The sequence below is a fragment of the Saccoglossus kowalevskii genome, chromosome 7 (genome assembly GCF_978046115.1).
Source record: "Saccoglossus kowalevskii chromosome 7, keSacKowa6.1, whole genome shotgun sequence".
In the NCBI taxonomy this organism is placed as follows: Eukaryota; Metazoa; Hemichordata; class Enteropneusta; family Harrimaniidae; genus Saccoglossus; species Saccoglossus kowalevskii.
Genome location: NC_140647.1, coordinates 284,989 through 306,244, shown reverse-complemented (window position 1 = coordinate 306,244; position 21,256 = coordinate 284,989). Strand labels below are relative to the sequence as shown.

Here is a 21,256-nt window from a genome sequence, read left to right as displayed (position 1 = left end):
CATTACAGAGAATAAAATTTTTCATTTGTCAAAGTTGATATTTTTTTACATCAAGCGGTTTAATTTATTCATCAAAATAATTCAAGAACATTAATATAGTACTTGTACACAGTATTTAAGGTTGATGTAAATATAAAAGTGCTAAGAATTTTCTTTGAAATGTTTGATTGGTATGCTAATTATATGCAAATTAGATATGCTAATTATATGCAAATTAACCTCCCTCTTTAAATTTTATTTGTGGAGAACACTGAATAAGGCAGTTCATATTTGTCTCAGTGAATCATTAATTTTTGACAGACACCTGTACAAAATACTTGGACAAAAGCCAGCTAAGATTTTCTGTTATCTTGCATGTTTTATGAAATTATTCACATCTAAATGCAGCTCTTTTTTCTGGGATGAGGCATTTGTTTTTATACTAAAATATTCAAATTACTTTGAATAAAGCTGAAAATTATGTCCCTTAAAATAATTAAACAAATTAGACACCAATGTTTTTGTAAGATATATTTACATCTATCAAGGACATTCGATAGACTGCTTTCCCACTGTTTCAACCCCAAAACTTGTTTGTATTCGAAATTGATTATGACAATGCATATTCACATTGAAACAAACTATGATAAAGGGAATAATATTATATAACAAAGGGCAAGGTCACAAGAGTTCAACTATGTTGTTTTAATGAATGTGGTTCTAGTGCCATATCTCTGACTTGCTTTGACTGATTATGTTCAAGTTTTAAATATTCATTATACATCATGTCATAGATATACAGATATATTGGTTTGACGATCCTATTCAAATGGCCGAATGGTGGCCATTTTGTGCTAAAAGGGAAGGGATTTCGTTCAAACTTATAACACATTAGACATACATGTCAAAGCCTGAAAGGGGAGTACTAGATTTACTTTCTGTCTCATTTTGAAGTAGCTGCAAGTTATCTCTCACATTTTCTCAGGGACTCTGCAGCAAATGCCAATGAAACTTGGCAGGTTGATGAACAAGTATGTGTTACATAGGAAAGTAATTTTTTTTTCCAAATCCGAATATCCTAAGTGGGTCTTTTTCAAGATTTTCATCCAAAATTACCTCTCTCTACTACACTGACAGAGCAACTGAGCATGCTCAGAATAATTGATGAATTCCTGATTTCAGATTCACAAGTTATACCAAATGTATTCGATCGGTAGTGTATACTTTTCAGAACTCAGAACCAATTTCTCAGAATCTAATTTTAAAATAGGTTCCTTATCATTGGAAGTCATCTTTTAGGTTATTATTACCCTACCCAAAAATATGCAAATTAGCTAAATCCAGTTATTTCCTTTGATCTCAGCAACCATTGAGCTGATTTCGTTCATATTTGGTAGGATTACACCTTGACACGAGTAGATGTGCTTCTGACAGTAATGACCACGCTCTCCCAAAATATGCAAATTAGATCAATACAGTTATTTGCTCTTATCAGAGCAACCATTCGGCGAATTTAGTTCATATTTGGCATGATAACACCTTGGCACGAGTAGATGTGCTTTTGGCAATAATGACCACACCCTCCCAAAAATATGATCAATGCAGTTATTTGCTGCTATTTCTACCACCACCGTGTCGATTTTATTCATATTTGGTAGGATTACCCCTTGACACGAGTAGATGTGCTTCTGACAGTAATGACCACGCCCTCCCAAAAAATTGCAAATTAGATCAATTCAGTTATTTGCTCTTATCTCTACCACCACCACCACCGTGTCGATTTTATTCATATTTGGTATGATAACATCTTGGCATAAGTAGATATGCTTTTGGCAATAATGACCACACCCTCCTAAAAATATGCAAATTAGATCAATGCAGTTATTTGCTCTTATCCCAGGGAGCCCAGGAACTATAATCAACTGTACAAAGTCCATATAAGCGTTGGGGGGGGGGTTATTGGCTGGTACGTAGCGTAAGAAATAGACATAGAACAAAAATATGCAAATTAGATCAATGCAGTTGTTTGCTCTTATCCCAGCAACCATTGGGCCAATTTAGTTCATATTTGGTATGATAACACCTTGGCATGAGTAGACGTGCTTTTGGCAATAATGACCACACCCTCCCAAAAAAATGCAAAATAGATCAATGCAGTTATTTGCTCTAATCCCAGCAACCATTGGGCCAATTTAGTTCATATGTGGTAGGATCACACCTTGAAATGAGTAGATGTGCAATAATGACCATGCTCCTCAAATTACATGTACTTGCTCTGAAAACATAGCTTCTGCAATTGTTTAACAATTAACAGATGTTGTTCTATGTACAATGAATACATTTTAAACAAGTCATTGAAAATGATACAGTCCCAGTTAAATTTTTGAAAGTTCTCTTTGTGCTCATCATATTAAAGAGGAGGGGTTGTCGCGAGCGTGTCCTTGAAACTTGAGTCCCAAATACAAATGAATATGGTATATAAATTGTGGAAATATAGTAGTAAGGCCAAAAAGTCAGATGTATGTGCCAAATTTGAATGAAAACTGACAGCACGTCCAAGATACTGCATAAAAAAACAAAAACAAGATGCCTGCCAGTCAACCATCTTTGATCCAATTGCGAAATAAATCGTCATGCACATGTATCCTAACATTATAATCTATGTACCAAGTTTGAATGACAACTGACAAAGCATGTCCAAAATACACCATTTTCAAAAAACAAGATGGTTGCCAGTCTGTGAAATCTAGCGAGCTCTGCTGGATCGCCTGATTTTTTTTTTCTGTCTGGGTTTCTACCTTGGGTTGTTGCCGCTGCACGGCATCCGACATTGTAGCTGGTAGGATAAGTTTTCTTTCCGGTCTCCTCTCGTTTCGAGTCGACCGTGCAGTGGTTATATTCAGAATTTACCAGCATAGAACCCGCATTCGAGATACTTTGTTGTAGCTACGTGCGGGGTTCGGGGTTTTTGCGTGAAGGTGTGTGTTTTTTTTCACTGGAGTTCTGAGGCCTGAGATTTTCTTTCAGAGCCATCAAAATCGCTGAGACTGACCGCGTCACAGCAAGGTCACGCGTCCAGTAAACAAATCGGTTAAAGTGAGTTGCATGTTTTGCATGAGTGGAAAGTCCTCACGCTTGACTACCGGTACTTCGTGTACGTTGAGAAAGAGGCCCGACGGTGGAGGTACCGATATTTTTCTCGGTCTCCCCCGCTGATCGGAGGGCATCCTCACAGTCTGTTTTTTCAGGCAGTGTTTTACCCGATTTTACCGGCTGCAGCGAGGCTGTGCCCCTGGAGGCTTTCCTCCTATGGGGCCCATTGCGGGTCTCTTTGTGGACCCTTCCTCGCACGGTGCCGGGTTTGCCTCCACATTGAGGGCTTTGGTCGAAGGACTGTCGAGGCAATTGCGTCCCTGGCAGTCCGGGTAGATCAGACGCAGTCTGAGCGAGCTGTCTCCACTGTGTCCCCTCTGTGGGCAAGGCTAACACAGGATTTACTTTACCAGTTGGGCTCGTTAGTAAATCGACAAGTCCCACCTCGACCCAACACGCAGTTGGTGGCCCTGGCCATGGAGTTTTGACACATAGGTAAGCTTGGCTTAGCTATTTCAAGCGTGTTGTTTAGCGCTAAACAGCCTAGCCGAATGCCTAGTCAGCATTCCCTCAGTGTCCCTCCGTGAACTAATGCGGATCATCAGAATGATGACCTCGGTTCGAAGGATCGTTCCCCAGGCCGCACTACGTAGCTGCCTGGTATAACGCTTGTTATAATGCCAAGCTCTCCTATGGGAACTAGATCAAGTGAAGGAAGCCCTGCCCTGGTGGTTGTCACTGGCCAACCTTGGGCAGAGGGGCCCCCTTGGACCCGCTCGCTGCAGGTAAGACTCTGGTAACAGATGCCTCCCCCCAGGGTTGGGGAGTGCATCTATTGAACGAACAAGCCCAAGGATATGACTCCTCATTAGTTTTGGGACTACCATATCAACCGGCTCAAACTGAGGGCAGTGTACTTAGCACTACCACGCTTTCTACCCGTAGTTCGAGACCACAGAGTCCTGCTCCGCACAGGCAACACAGCGGTGGTCTCCTTCAAGAAGGAGAGGGGACTCATTCCCCATCGTTGTCAGTCCTAGCGGAGCAAAATCTTCTTTTGGTGCCTGGAATATGTGGAGCTAACCGCACACCACCTTCCAGGGGTGAGGAACAGTCTGGCGACGCCCTTCCAGGCCGACTCCGTCTCCAGAACACGGAGTGGCTGATTACCCAGAGGGTAGCCTCCAAGCTGTTTCGGCTGTGGATGGTCCAAGGTTAGACCGGTTTGCCGCACCCCGGAACACCAAGCTCCCGACATGCGTAACACTCCTGCCGACTCCAGGAGCCTGGGCCAGGGTAGTTTTACTACCCTGCGGACCCACTTACTTGTGTACGCCTTTCCTCCCTTCCTGCCTGTTCACCGAGCACCGGAGAAAACTTTGACAGGTGCACACCTGCATATTATCATTGGTCGCACCCAATTGGCCGAGCAGGGCCTAGTTTGCACTTCTGTCAGAAATGATAGTCGAAACACCAGCAGTGCTTCCGGACTTACCGGACCTGCCGTCCCAACCAGACGACGCACTGCCAACAAGCCCAGCGGGTATCACTTACACGCATAGAGGCTCTCATTAGACCCGTACATACGAAAGCTTTATCTGAGCGGGCTGCCAACGTCCTGGCCTAGGCGAACAGGGATTCCACCAATGCAGCCTACATTTCTAGGCTGCGGGCATACACTGGTGAGTGTAGCGGAAGGGAGATTGATCGATACCATCCCTCTATTGGCCAGGTAGCAGGCTCCTTCGTCCACCTGTTTGACGAAGTGGGTTTGTCCTACGCAGCGATCGTTGGCTACAGGTCGGCCTTGTCCCCCACCATTCAAACGTACGGGAACAAGACTAACCGATTGTCCTATTATTAGAAGACTATTTACTGATTTCCAGACGCTGAGACCCCATACAAAGGAACTGCCCAACTGGAACTTGTCGGCTGTGTTGTCTGCTCTAAGCAGACCGCCCTTTGAGCCTCTCCGATCAGCACCACTCAAATCTTTGACGTGGAAAATAGTCTTCCTACTGGCCCTCGGCTCAGGTAGGCGTCTGCCAAAGCTGGGGGCATTGTCCTTCTTGGATGATGTACCGCCGTTATGGACAATCAAGTTGTGCTAAAGACACGAATCGGGTTTCTCGCCTAGAACCAAATCTCAGGACACGATCCTCATCCGATCGTCATCCCCCGGCTGTCAAATTTTGTCTGCCCGGAGGGTCATGAGGAATTGCACCTCTACCAGGTTCGAGCATGGACTTGCCACCAAACCGTACTAGGATTTGGAATGGGGTGCCAGGCACATCTTTGTGTTATGGCCCAGGCAGGCAGGATAAGTTGGCCTACCAACTACCATAACCAGGTGGTTTACTGCGACTGTATTAGAGGTCTAATACTTTATATTCCTCGACACGGAGCTCGCAGAGACACCAAGTACGAGCGCATGAGGTCTGTGCGATGATGGCTAACTCGCTAGTGCTAGCGTCAGGCCCCCCCCCTCAAGCACACATGGAGGGCAGGCTTCTGGAGAACGCAGAACGTCTTTATTAACTGCCATCTAGGAGACACCGAATCCATTGGTAAGGGTCTCTCTAGGTTGGGTCCCGTCGTAGCGGGTCAGTCTTGGTTTGCTGATCCAGCCCGAACGGCCGCTAGGGTCCCTGCGCATAGGCAATAAGTCAGTCCGGCATTTTATACAGACAGATTTCTCTACCATCAGCACTCCCCTGGGAGCTCCCAGGTCCCGCTTTACGGCCTATGCCCTCATGCAGAACTGTTTAGGTCTCTACTTCGAAAGCTTACTACCCCCCAGAAATTGGTTAGGGTCTAGCTTTCTTGGGCACACCGAACCCTGTCACTGTAGCAGCATTGCTCCGGGAACAGCACAGACAAGGTAAGACACCACCCTTTTTTGGGTCTTAACTAGGGTGTTGAGAGTTTGTTTTCATCCCGGACTGGGAAATGGCTTTCATCCTTTTTTCTCTGTTTGCTCGGAAAAACTCGCCACCTATCGGTGTCTGACTCTGCCTACAGTTCAAAATAGTCATTCTGACTGACCAGAGTCTATGGTGGATAATTGAACATAGTGAATTTAGGCGAGGGTTCTCCGAACCCGCCTATTCACATAGTTCATACCCACCATAGACTCCGGGTCCCCCCCAACCTCCCCACTCTTTCCGTCGCGTTGGTCTAAGTCCTCGAGGCGGAGAGAAAGGAACCAGAGTGATTGATGGCTACCTATGGTGCTGCCATGTGGCCTCAGTCACGTGGGTTCGTGACGTAAGGGGTAAAAGAATCTTGAGGTCATTGGGCTTCCCCTGACCTAGATTCTATCTCTCCGTCACCGGCAGAATCGCTAATTAATGCCTACAGTTCAAAATAGTCATTTTGACTGACCGGAGTATGTATGGGTATGAACTATGTGAATAGGCGGGTTCGGAGAACCCTCGCCTAAATCTCAGACATGCTTTGACTGATTATGTTAAAATTTTATATATTCATTATATACATCATGTTATAGATATACCGTATTTATCCGGGTAAGAGCCCAGGGTCCTTCACAAAAATTCACAAAAGTCGACAACACGCATTTCAAAATGCAACAGGGAATAGAACGGTAAATAAAAACATGCAAGAGAAATAAATGAACAATATGCAACATTAGAAGTAAAACAAAAATAATGTATTGCTTATAATGTGATAATAAAAATAATAAAAATCGACAGTGAAGAATCATTCCAATTTAGGATTTCCCCGCCGACAAACATGCTCAATACGCATGAACTAAAATGTCACGGGTTAAACTGCATAAAATTATTTCCGGTTTTGACAAATACCGGATCAACAGTCATACACGAACAATGATAATTTACGAGTTTACATAGTGAAAATTACGAAATTTCATAGTTGTTTGACAAAAATTATTTTATAGTACGTTTATAGATATTTCCGTCAAAGTCAAACCCCTCGGAGAGCAAGTCGGCATCACTGTCGCCATCGAACAAGATCCCTACAGCTTCGTTCTAAAGTTTGTCAATTTCGTCGCACACAATTTTGACTTAGCGCTTTTAATCCACGAATTTAGTTGTCGTTGCACTTTTAATTCATGTCTAATAACAATAAAGAGACAAGAAAAATGGGCTCGAATCAAACGACTCTGCTGCAATGGCACACGATGCTTTTGTTTACAGTCTGTCAATCATCTTTGACTTTTAAGGATCTGCTTCTGATTGGTTAAGAATGACATGAGTGTTTCATCATAGAGGTCAACATTGCTTTTTTATCAGACTGTACTCATCAATCGTGGTGAAAGTTGTTATTCAGCAAGTTCTGGCTATTGTAATGTCTCGCTATATGGATAGCTGTGATGAAAGATGGTGAAAAAATTGGAAGTCTTCGGAGTGACATTGCAAAATTGCTGGCCCCAGTTATGGATTCGCAATTAACATTTATTTTTCAAATTTTTTTACAACAGACTGCAAGGAAGTCAACTGTTAATACAAAAAAAAAAGGGTTTTTGTTTTCTTTATTTTATTACAGGTGTAGAAAAAAACCCTGGACTTACATGTATGCTAGGATATGACCTCAATTCCTTTATTTTATCAAAAGTGAGGGGGGGTTGTCCAGGCATGGGCTCTTAGCTGGATAAATACGGTGTACATGTATTCAAAATTGCTGATTTTGTTAGCTCCGCTGTCGACTTTGTCGAGCAGAGCTTATCATATGAGTGATTGTCCGTCGGTGTCCATCGTCCGTGACTTCTTCTTGAAAACTACAAGTCTGAATGCTTTGATACTTGGTGTATATGTACCTTGGGTAGACCTCTCTCAGATTTGTTCATTTCATGATCATATCTTCAATTCTTTAATTTTGGTGAATATTTTTGTCATTTATGGTAAAAAGTGATATTTTCGACTTCTTGTTAAAAACTGCAAGTCCAATTGCTTTGATATTACATATATAGGTACTACATGTGGATCTCTCTCAGATTTGTTCATTTTGTCATGATATCTTCAATTCTCTAATTTTGGTGAATATTTTTGTCATTTTGGTAAAAAGTGATACTTTCGACTTCTTGTTAAAAACCACAAGTCCAATTGCTTTGATATTACATATATAGGTACTACATGTGGACCACTCTCAAATTTGTTCATTTCATAATGATATCTTTAATTTTCTAATTTTGGTGAATATTTTGTCATTTTTGGTAAAAAGTGATATTTTCAACTTCTTGTTAGAAAATGCAAGTCCAATTGCTTTGATATTACATATATAGGTACTACATGTGGTCCACTCTCAAATTTGTTCATTTCATAATGATATCTTTAATTTTCTAATTTTGGTGAATATTTTTGTCATTTTTGGTAAAAAGTGATATTTTCGACTTCTTGTTAGAAACCGCAAGTGCAATTGCTTTGATATTACATATATAGGTACTACATGTGGACCACTCTCAAATTTGTTCATTTCATAATGATATCTTTAATTTTCTAATTTTGGTGAATATTTTGTCATTTTTGGTAAAAAGTGATATTTTCAACTTCTTGTTAGAAAATGCAAGTCCAATTGCTTTGATATTACATATATAGGTACTACATGTGGTCCACTCTCAAATTTGTTCATTTCATAATGATATCTTTAATTTTCTAATTTTGGTGAATATTTTTGTCATTTTTGGTAAAAAGTGATATTTTCTTCTTGTTAAAAACCACAATCATTTATGGTCAAAAATGATATTTTTGAATTCTTGTTGAAAACAGCAAGTCCCATTGCATTGATACTATGCATATTGTTCATTTTCTAATGATATCTTCTGTTCTTTAATCGAAATGTGCATTGCGGAGCTATCTCAGCCGAGAGGCTGCTTGTTGACTCCCGTGTGCGAAGCACAAAAGGGAGTCTTTGCTGCTACCCTGTCTGTATGTCTGTATGTACCGTAAAAACCCGCAAATAAGCGCCACCCTTAATTAAGAGCCACTCAGTGAAAATTTGTTACATTTGACCCTCCATTAAGAGCCACCAAGAGTTGAGTGGTTTTGTCAATAAGAACCCTGAAATAAGCGCCAGCCGCCCGGTTGTTTACAATCAGGCAGACACCGAGATTGTCGTGCCTCACTTCCACCTGCATTGTTTATTGCCCCACAGAAGGTGTGAGACAAATAAAGATTATCCCCATAACTTGCCTGATGTCCTGTGTAATTGAGAACGGAAGAATGATAGACAAAAGAAATGCACTGAGAGCGTGAATGTGACTGTCAACTTGTCCATTTTATATTTCTGACACACAATCGACCAATTCACAAACTATTCAGTAGTAACTACTAGTATGTTTTTTGCCGAAACACCGAAGGACACGTTGAGATATTCATTGTCAATGTTGTCTTTATAACCAAGTAAAGAACGTCACGAAATCTATTGAAAAAAATGTCTTGAACAAAGTACGTTTTAAAATGGGGTGCGTTGGCATCGTTGTTGAAATGATCATCCCCTGTACTAAACTTTTTTGTAATGTTTTGTATGTCGTGTCTGTGACGTTTTTACTGTTATGTGAACATTATTAGAAAATAAAATTTTATTTGAGAAAAAAAAAAAAAAAGAACGTCATGATTTTAGAACGCCTTTATTGGAAAATCGGAGGTATCGAAAATACATTCTCACAGACGGACCGGAACAGGAAGTCAGCAGAAAACAAAAGATTTTTTCCTTAGCGTTGGGGGGGGGGGGGAACAGAGGTGTTAATCCGGTCATGGCAACGTTTGAGGGATCGTGACGTAGCTCCGACTGTGAGAATGTAATGATTACGCAGCCCACTCTCGCTGATCGTGATTATGGGTTATTTTTTGCATTTTATTTGAGACGTTCGTTTTTGGATGATTCGAGACAAAATGTTCAGGGAAGTAACAAAATAATTGGCATTAGTTTGGAGAGGACTCTCTTGCCGAAAATAATCAAAATTGAAGTCGAATGGATTAATTCCACAAACTTGTGCGATCAACTTGTCTTACAGCAAAGTGAAGTCTACGTGACCCGCCTGACCCAAATATTTAAATTAGCTATTTGTGAGAATTGAAAATAATCTGAACTTGTACCAATCAGAAAATGCCTTGTAACAGGCCTGGGCTTTCGTGAATGATTTCGTCTCTCCGATTGGTCACAGGAAATTATTTTTAATACATGTAATTGTTACTTTCTCGGTATCGTTTCGTATTTGGTTATATAGGAGTGGGGCTATAGTTTGACCCTGTTTGCGTGGACTGTGAAGTACGTGAATATCATTATAAGCTGGCTTGATTATGAAACAGGAAATATAAACCAAAGCTGTACTGTCAGACGTCTAGCGCAATTAAAACAATGCCCAAGTACCCAAGCTGTACAAATCTATAGAAAAACGTGTTTTTGACTCCCGTGTGTGAAGCACAAAAAGGGAGTCTTTGCAGTTAGTGTGTCTGTATGTGTCTGTCTGTTCCACTGATATCTCAAGAACCATACATCAGTTTTTGATGAAACTTGGTGCATAGATGCTCTGGGCCAATGCGCAGATTTGGTTAGGTTTTGGTAAAAATCCATGCATATTAATTACCTAATTTGCATGATAATTAGCTGATTTTTGGCTGTTTCATGACTGTTCCACTGATATCTAAAGAACCACTCATTGGATTTTGATGAAACTTGGCACACAGATGCTCCAAACTAATGCGCAGATTTGATTAGTTTTGGGTAAAAATCTGTGCAATATTAATTACCTAATTTGCATAATGATTAATCAATTTTCGGCTTTTCCACTGATATCTCAAGTACTAATCATCACATTTCAATAAAACTTGGTACATAGATGTCATAGGACACTGCACAAACCTGAAAGTTTTTAGGGTAATATCAGTAGATATTAATTACCTAATTAGCATAATTAATTAATTTTCAGCTTTTGATATTTCAAGTAGTAATTGTCACATTTCAATGAAACTTGGTACATAGATGTCATAGGACACTGCACAGACCTGATAGTTTTTAGGGTAATATGAGTACATATTAATTACCTAATTTGCATAATTAATTAATTTTCAGCTTTTGATATTTCAAGTACTAATCATCACATTTCAATGAAACTTGGTACATAGATGTCATAGGACACTGCACAGACCTGATAGTTTTTAAGGTAATATGAGTACATATTAATTACCTAATTTGCATAATTAATTAATTTTCAGCTTTTGATATTTCAAGTAGTAATCATCACATTTCAATGACACTTGGTACATAGATGTCATAGGACACTGCACAGACCTGATAGTTTTAGGCTAATATCAGTATATATTAATTAGCTAATTTGCATAATTAATTAATTTTCAGCTTTTGATATTTCAAGTAGTAATCATCACATTTCAATGACACTTGGTACATAGATGTCATAGGACACTGCACAAACCTGATAGTTTTTAGGGTAATATGAGTACATATTAATTATCTAATTTGCATAATTAATTAATTTTCAGCTTTTGATATATCAAGTAGTAATCATCATATTTCAATGAGACTTGCTACATAGATCTTCTAGGATTATGCAGAGACCTAATTAGTTTTAATTGGATATTAATTACCTAATTTGCATAATGTTCCACTGATATATAAAGAACCACAAATTGGATTTTAATGACACTTTTAAAGAGAACTATGCAGAAACCCAATTAGTTTTTGGTAAATATTCATGCTTATTAATCTCCTAATTAACATAATTAATTAACACTGATATCTCAATTACTGATCATCACATTTGAATAAAATTTGGTACATAAATGCTCTAGGACAATAGACAGGCCTGATTAATTTTGGGTTAAAATTTGTTCATATTAATTCTCTAATTAGCATAATAATTCATAATTTTGTTCTGTTCTGTTCATATTAGTTACCTGATGTACATAATTAGTTTTCAGCTTTTCTATCAATATCTCATGTATAAGTAATTTTGAATTAATTTTTAATGTGTCTTCAATACTCTCAGCACACGGGAGTTCTTTCTAAGCTTTCTTTGATTATTTATTGTTTTTGCCATAAATACAAGTGATTGAGCATCATTTTTATCATTCTTTCCATGCTTCCTTTGCAAGTATGTCCTTTCCTGTCGCTGCTGGTCAGATCAATTCTATCCGAAACTATTTTATATTGTCCCCAAATCAACAACCACGCCAGCCACAGCCACGCAAGTTATTCCCAGTTTTCAAGAAAAACGTTTGCCGTACCAAACTTGGTAAACAATTGTACAAGTGATTCGAGTGTTGGGTCAGACACTGAGAGTGCTACAAAATCCGACTTCAGGCATCGCTACGCATTGTCAGTGAAATGTGACTTCAGGCATTGCTACACATTGTCGATGAAACGTCGAATCGTCGTATTTATTTGACATTTGTTATTCCCATAACAGTATTTTTACAGAATAAATTAATTGCAATGATACATCATTAATAATTACTTGTCTGTTTTGGTTGTGTGTGTGTTTGCCTATCCCCTTCCCTATTTCACAATGAAAAAGTTTGATGACCCTGGTTTAAGAGCCACTGGCTACAGGGTTGTCAACATGTTACCTCAAATATAAGCACCACCCAGAAATGAAAGTGTTACAAAGTGGCTCTTATTTGAGGGTTTTTACGGTATGTATGTATGTATGTCACTTTTTTTGTTCCACCGTTATCTCAAGAACCACTAATCAAATTTTGATGAAACTTGGCACATAGATGCTCTGGGATTATGCGCAAAGTTGATTAGGTAAAAATATTAATTACCTAATTTGCATAATAATTAGCTGATTTTAAGCTGTTCCATGACTGTTCCACTGATATTTGAAGGACCACTCATTGGATTTTGATGAAACTTGGCACATGGATTCTCTGAACTAATGCACAGATTTGATTAAATTGGGTAAAAATTTGTTATATTAATTACCTAATTTGCATAATGATTAATCAATTTTTGGCTTTTCCACTGATATCTCAAGTACTAATCATAACATTTCAATAAAACTTGATACATAGATGTCATATGATACTTCACAGACCTGATAGTTTTTAGGGTAATATCAGTACATATTAATTACCTAATTTGCATAATTAATTAATTTTCAGCTTTGATATTTCAAGTAGTAATGATCATATTTCAATGAAACCTGGTACTAGTACATAGTTACTTGAGGACTGTGCAGAGACCTAATTAGTTTTTGGGGTAAATATTTGTGCATATTAATCACCTTATTAGCATAATTAGTTAATTTTTAGCTTTTCACCTGTACTAATCATCACATTTCGATGAGACTTGCGACATAGATCTTCTAGGACTATGCATAATTTCGGGGTAAATAATTGTGCATATTAATTACCTAATTTGCATAATTAGTTAATTATTTGCTGTTGCATGGCTGTTGCACTGATGTCTAAAGAACCACTCATTGGATTTTAATGACACTTTTAAAGAGTACTCATTGTCACATTTCAATGAACCTAGGACTATACACCATATTAGTTTTTGGTAAATATTTCTGCTTCTTAATCACCTACCGGTAATTAACATAATTAATTAATACTGATATCTCAAGTATTGATCATCACATTTGAATAAAATTTGGTACATAAATGCTCTAGGACAATAGACAGCCTGGTTAATTTTGTGTTAAAATCTGTTCATATTAATTCTCCAATTAGCATAATAATTAATATTTTTTTGGTTCTAATTACATTTCAATGAAACTTGGTACATATATATTATATTACGCAGATCTTATTACTTTTACATTGTGCAGACCTTATTAGTTTTACACTTAAATCTGTTCCTATTAGTTACCTTATTTGCATAAGCTTTTTCCATCAATATCTCAAGTTCAAGTAATTTTGAATTCATTTTTAATGTGTCTCCATTACTCTCAGCACACGGGAGTTCTTTCTAAGCTTTCTTTGATTTTAATTAATGCTGCTCCAGAGCAATATCTCTCAATATGGACAAGTATGCATGGTTTGTTACTAATGAATTTATTCAAATCACTGATATACAGTTTAAAAGTTACTACATGTACTTGTAATTTAATGTGACCTTTGAGCTGTCACATGACCAACATTGTCCTAATTCATGGGTCTTTTGTCAAAATAATGTTCTAAGGAGTTTTCACTTTCTGGAAAGAAAAGACATAATTTTTTGTTGAGCAGTTAGATGGCTGTGAATTTGACATAATTTCTTCATGTTTGTTTTTAGAAAGCAAGAGAGGGTTTAGTAAAAGCCGAAGATGCTCTGCTGTATTTAGATCTGAGTGAGAAAGCCAGGAGATATGTTGAGAGCTATTTCAAACTACCAACCAGGTTGTTCTTTTCCTACACTCACCTTGTGTGCAGAGAAGCAGAACCAGGTGAGAAGTCACTCTAAGCTTATTATCAACAAATGTGTAGAATCCATCTATTTATTCATATTCCTTAGTTTTAACTAGGTACTTAGTAATCCCTCCTGGGTTTGCACATTCTTGTTTGTTTCAAAATTGATTTTATAGAGTGATTTTGAGTTATCAAAGTTGTACATCAGAAATATTTGTCACCTATTTGTCACGATGGTTATGTTGAAATTTAAAAAAAGGTATTCCATTCTCAGTATTCATGTGTTTCTATTTTGACAATACAACAGCCAGTCAAAATGACGAATGGTCTCGCACCCCAGCTTGCAGGGGAAGCAAGTTTGGGGGTGGACAAATGTTCGGCGGGAGACAGTCTGAACCTATTGACTTTTACAGGCCTTGCAGGGTCTCACCTCAACGGAGGAGAGATCACCCCCAACGTAGAACCGCCGAACCCACATATCTCTGTCACACACAGATTGAATCGCTGTATTCAGCTTGGAGACAGCGCGTAACCGACACCTGGTGGTGATAGACTGTTATAAGATCTTGCTGCGATCTCCACTCCCCTGTCAACAGTCCCGCAAAGCAGAAGCAATCCGACAGGAGGTAGACAGTTTGCTTACAAAGGGTGCTATACACAGGATAGAGGACCCAGGGTTAAGTCCGGGCTTCTACTCACAAGTGTTGGTGGTTCCAAAGACTACAAGTGGCTGCATCCAGTTCTGGACTTAAGCAAACTAAATCAGTATGTGCTTCCTGGAAGTACCAAGCACTGTTTTCTCTCTGTGCTCTGTTTCTACTGGTTAGCCTCGCTAGACTTGAGCAATGCTTACCTGCACGATGGACCCAGTGAGTCAGTGACTCCTTCTATTCGCCTATTTGGGTCAAGTAGTCGAGTCCAGGGTGCTCCCCTTCAGGGTATGCATGGCTCCATACGTGTTCACCAGAGTGTGGAAACAGATGGTGCTGCTGCTGGACTGGGCGTCGGTACACATCAACCGTACCTAGATGCCTTTTCCTACAGGTTGGAGAGCGCACCTATTGGACGAACAAGCCCTTCATTGGGTTCAGGACTGCCTTTTCAACTGGCTCGAACTGAAAGCAGTACACTTAGCACCGATACACTTTCCACCTGTAGTTCGAGGCCACATAGTCTTGCTTCGCACGAACAACACAGTGGTGGTCTCCTATATCAATAGGGGGGGGGGGGTAGTAGATTCCCATTGCTGTCAGTCCTAGCAGAGCAAATTCTCCTTTGGTGCCTGGAATAAAATGTGGAGCTAACCGCACACCACCTTCCAGGGGTGAGGAACAGTCAAGTAAACGCCCTCTCGTGGCGACTCCATCTCCAGAACACTGAGTGGCAGATACCCAAAGGGGTAGCTTCCAGACTATTTCAGTGGTAGAACGGTCCAAAGCTATACCTATTCACCATTGTCCGGAACGCCATGCTCCCGACATACGTGACACTCCTGCCGGAATTGAACGTAGTGAATATGCGGGTTGAAAACCCTCTTGAAAATAGACTAATGTTAATGGGCCATTTCCCGTTCATGGCGACAGGACAAACTAAAGTCATAGTGTTGTAAGTATTTCAAAACATCGCATGGGATTCAACAAATATGATACTAATTTGGGGTATTTCTACGCTTCTTAATGTGCTATAATATTTGATAATGGTCTGTTTGGATGGAGTAAGAGTTACTCAACAAAATTTCTCTTCAAAAATCAACCTCAAAATTTAAATGTTTGATTTTTGCAGCAGACGTTTTGACTGCCATATATCATGCAATACGCAGTGAAAATAAAATTACTTAATGAGATGGATTTTTTTCTTTAGATGCTCCTCAAGACCGTGACGATTTGAGTCATCCGATTCATGCTGACAACTGCTGGCTAGATGATAAGGGTAACTGTATTAAGAAATCACCCGCCTACGTGTGGAGAGATTATAGCGCCCTCATGTACTTAAACGAAGACTTTGAAGGAGGAGAATTCATATTTGCAAGGTTTAACAAAACAGTTGAGGTAAATAATGCTTTGTGTTACTGGCAAGGATTGATTTGAGACTATGAATGCCAATAGATTGAGAAAAGGTTATGTCATTGTTTGATCACAAGGTATCAGTGACAGTGTTCCTTGTTATGATATTTACTTACTTACTTACTGCCACGATCCAGCCTCATTAATTTTCAAAAACACACCCCTGTGACTTGTATTTTGAAGAAAAACCCACCTCTTGAACCAGATTCTTCTGACAGTGGTACCCATAGTCTGGTCATTAGTACCCATCAGTAGTACCCATAGTCTGGTCAGTAGTACCCATGTCTAGTTCAGTGGTACCCATGTCTAGTTCAGTGGTACCCATAGTCTGGTCAGTAGTACCCATGTCTAGTTCAGTGGTACCCATGTCTAGTTCAGTGGTACCCATAGTCTGGTCAGTAGTACCCATAGTCTGGTCAGTAGTACCCATGTCTAGTTCAGTCATCAAAGAAGAATGACCTGATCATAGTCATTTGGTAATTTGAAGTATAAAGTGACCAGATCTTACTCTGACTACAATGTGGAGAGATTATAGCGCCCTCATGTACTTAAACGAAGACTTTGAAGGAGGAGAATTCATATTTGCAAGGTTTAACAAAACAGTTGAGGTAAATAATGCTTTGTGTTACTGGCAAGGATTGATTTGAGACTATGAATGCCAATAGATTGAGAAAAGGTTATGTCATTGTTTGATCACAAGGTATCAGTGACAGTGTTCCTTGTTATGATATTTACTTACTTACTTACTGCCACGATCCAGCCTCATTAATTTTCAAAAACACACCCCTGTGACTTGTATTTTGAAGAAAAACCCACCTCTTGAACCAGATTCTTCTGACAGTGGTACCCATAGTCTGGTCATTAGTACCCATCAGTAGTACCCATAGTCTGGTCAGTAGTACCCATGTCTAGTTCAGTGGTACCCATGTCTAGTTCAGTGGTACCCATAGTCTGGTCAGTAGTACCCATGTCTAGTTCAGTGGTACCCATGTCTAGTTCAGTGGTACCCATAGTCTGGTCAGTAGTACCCATAGTCTGGTCAGTAGTACCCATGTCTAGTTCAGTCATCAAAGAAGAATGACCTGATCATAGTCATTTGGTAATTTGAAGTATAAAGTGACCAGATCTTACTCTGACTACAATAGATTTTTAATGACATTGATATGACATTCATTTGAAATTAGATAATCAATGATCACAAACTGTAAAATGTTTGATTTCTAGGCATCTGTCCAACCCAAGTGCGGCCGTCTTGTGAGCTTTTCAGCAGGAGAAGAAAACTTACACGGCGTTAAAGCCGTGACAAAGGGACGCCGATGTGCACTCGCAATGTGGTACACACTGGACACCAAATATGATGAGAAGGCCCACATTGAAGCCAGAGAGATACTGGAAAATCTTCAACATGATGAACTGTAAGCTGAAGTGTGGGTTGTTTAATCAATTAAAAAAATAGCTTAAAAAAAATGTCCCGTAGATCTCGACTTATTTGTCAGGAGCATTTGAATGGTGGCAGTCATTGTGTGTAGCGCATGTACTTTATTTAATAAAACTATTCATTAAAAAAAAACTAAATTGTGGTACACCCCTTACCCATTATAATCGCTACCCACAATTAAGCTTTGCATTCAGACCCTGGGTATGTCATTATCAGTGACACTGGTCACTTACAAGTCTTATTTTGTACAAGTGTAACATAATGACTGCCATCTTTTTAATCATGTTACAAATGGGTTTGGAACAAGATTTTATATATTAAATGCCATTTTAAAAATACATTTTCAGGAAAGAGGATTTTGTGGGTTATTCATTAAAGTTTGTAGAATCAATATCGCCATCAATGACTTGTCATTGCTGTGTTTTTACATATCATGCTTTGATTTTACCTCATCTAAACTGTGCACTCAAATGGCAGCTGAGATCCCATGTACTTGAGTGCTGTACGATTCAAATAGTGTTTTGTTCTCTCTCGACATGTCTTTTGCTCCAAATACTGTTGTTACATAGATCAAAATAACAGTGGACATGATTTACCGTAGAGAATCAACCAGGATTTGAGTGACTTTCTCAACATGATACCTGCTGCCATTTGTGTCCAAGTTTTATTGCTATACATCTATGTAATTCAATTGGAATTGCTTAGACAACCAAAATATGGACACTATATAATAATGTTAATCTCAATTTAAAGCAAATATTCATTCACATCATGTGAATTAAAATGCCAATACCATGCACTTATGTTTGCATTTGTTGTAATCTGAAATGGTAATAGTAGGTTTAGTGTATGTTTTAGGACTATTATGTGATACAAGTGTCAAATGAATATGGGTGACAAGGTGCCAACATGTGGAAAATTGTTACAGAACGATCTCGAAATTCAGTGCAGTTGAAGCATATACAAGGCAGAATTTGATAATGTCAACAAAGAAGCATTTAATCCACAATTTATGCATGTTCACGCCATCTGCTATGTTGCATGATAGTCCAACAATAAATTAAAACCAATAAAAGTATAAGTTTTCAATTAATAACATAATAAATCTATCGGTATTAGTAGTGCATTCTTTACTTAATGGCTGTGTTTATGGTCAAAATTAGTTATATTTTAATGAACCAGAATACAATAAATGCAATTTTTGGTATATACATGTATGCGCTTCTGACTATTGGCAAATATGGTACAGCTTATTTAAGTTTTGTAATTTATATTGAACTTTGATCAGATATGCATATGAGTTAATACTAGATCAGTTATAATAACAGGATTAGTAATTAATGTTGTCAAGGCAACAATTACCAAATCCAATATAGCTGATATCAAGATCACAAATTTACAATTTGATGACAAATGAATTTCTACATTTGTTATATTTTACATTTAGGTACTTACGACGAATCTATCAGTAGTCTGGATACCAAACTTGAAGTAACCATACCAACCAAACTGCATACAGTCATGGTGATGGTGACAGGTGATCATTGAAATGTTAAAGAAAAATCAATTTATTATTTTCCACTTACGACTCAGTTTCAGTGTGGAATGTCTGGTTGTTTTTCAGCAATAGTTAAATAATATGTCAGTTGCAGAAAAATAAACATGATGATTCTAGTCTCAGTTTCAGATTATAGTTTAAAATTCTAGATTCAGGTCCAGATTGCAGCCTAAAATGTTGTTACCTTCATATGATGACGTGAACAAATAAACCAATGATCAGGCATTGCAGAAATGTTGTATTGTCTGAAAATCTTTAAGCTTAGAGTTGTGTGCATTTTTCTACTAATCTGAATCTGAGGCTGAATCTATGGCTAAAATTTGAGGCTAGGTTCACACCTGTCTTCAAACTCAACCATAGTAGAGCTATATATATATTGAGTTCCCTTTTTATCTTCTTTCACTGGATGTTACAAAGTACAGGATATATTTTTGAACGTGTCTGGGGTTGACAAACTGGTGCTATAGTGTTTTTATTTTTTATCAAACATTGTCCAATTGTGTCATTCATCTGATTTCTGTTTAAAAGTGTTACCGTTAAAATGCTATTACTAATAATGGTTTGTGTTACAATGTTACAACTTCAATTTCAAAACCAAAAAGTCACGACATTTCAAGGTTACTCTTTAAAAGCCAAAATTGAGGCTGAGGCTAAATGTTACGATCTCTTTTACATTTTATTTTGACAAGATGAGTTAAGAAAAAGACAGATTATGCCAATTAACACCTTCTTTTGAATGAAATTTCTGGTAAAATTCGTGTGAAGTGTAGCTGTGGTTTGTAATGTTGAAATTTGTAGTTTTTATTTTTTGTCATGAACACTTTAGATTCAAAACTCTCAGCAGGGGGTGCAGTTAAAAATGGAGATTCAGTTACTAATAGGATTTTAACGGAACTTGTTTTTTTTGTTTTATTGTCTATGGATAAAGTGAAACTTTCATTATGTGTGCGTTTGATTTTAAAATCATAAATGTTAGTACTTGTCTTCAGTTTTAAACATTTCTTTCCATGTTTCGTGAAATGTCATTCTTTGTATTTGGTACTGTTATAGATATGTACGTGCATGAATTAAAATCATTTCTTATATTTCCATTTATTTTTGTCCGAAATCTTTCAAACATAATATTCAAGATGAATGGAAGATCTGATTTGGCTCTTATTTTTTCCCTGTCTCAACTTTGTTGTATTGATATTCTTAAGTAATAATGGAGATCATCAAAATAATGGCATCATGTCAGCTCAGACATAAGCACATATAAACATGTGCTAATGTTGCCATAAAGCTCAAATTGATATCGTAAATCCCCTACCCCACAGGCCACTTTGTTCTGACCACATCATACAACATTCAACATGTCTGTGGATTCAGGCACTTGGTCAAGAAGCATCAATGCTGCAACACGGTGGCCCTGCTCTCCACCAAGGCAAGTATGCTGAGGCAATGTCAAAAGCCTTGACGTTGAAAATTACTTTGTAACAGAAAGACAATCACAGCAAAAAAATTGCAGAATGCAGAAAGAGGACTGTAAACACTATAACAATCCAGAGTTCTACAAATATATGTCTATTATTTCCATTCGGTCTTTACAGCCGGACTCCCATATGAGTATGTGTAGCTGTTTTGGCCCCCAAACTGGAGCAATTTTTTGGACCCCTAATTGATTTTCAGTAATTTTAGCACAAATTAGGGAATTTGTTGGTGAAAAATACCAATTTCTGGTTCAGTTTTCACCCGGCTGCCTCCCACTCCTGCCTAAAATCCAAAAAGAAATACAAGAGTGCTTGCTGTCGTT

At 38.4% G+C, this 21,256-nt stretch overlaps 1 protein-coding gene across 1 annotated transcript in view; it reads left to right on the top strand.

The window, feature by feature from the left end:
- LOC100313646 (leprecan-like protein) overlaps nucleotides 1-19,694 on the top strand; it is a 52,352-nt gene extending 32,658 nt beyond the window's left edge. Inside the window, exons 8-11 of the mRNA NM_001168106.1 lie at nucleotides 14,293-14,443; nucleotides 16,266-16,453; nucleotides 17,693-17,883; nucleotides 19,354-19,694. Of these exons, the coding sequence (NP_001161578.1) occupies nucleotides 14,293-14,443; nucleotides 16,266-16,453; nucleotides 17,693-17,883; nucleotides 19,354-19,378 (555 nt within the window). The 3' untranslated portion in view covers nucleotides 19,379-19,694. The remainder of the gene's footprint in view (nucleotides 1-14,292; nucleotides 14,444-16,265; nucleotides 16,454-17,692; nucleotides 17,884-19,353) is intronic.
- Nucleotides 19,695-21,256: the final 1,562 nt, after the last annotated feature.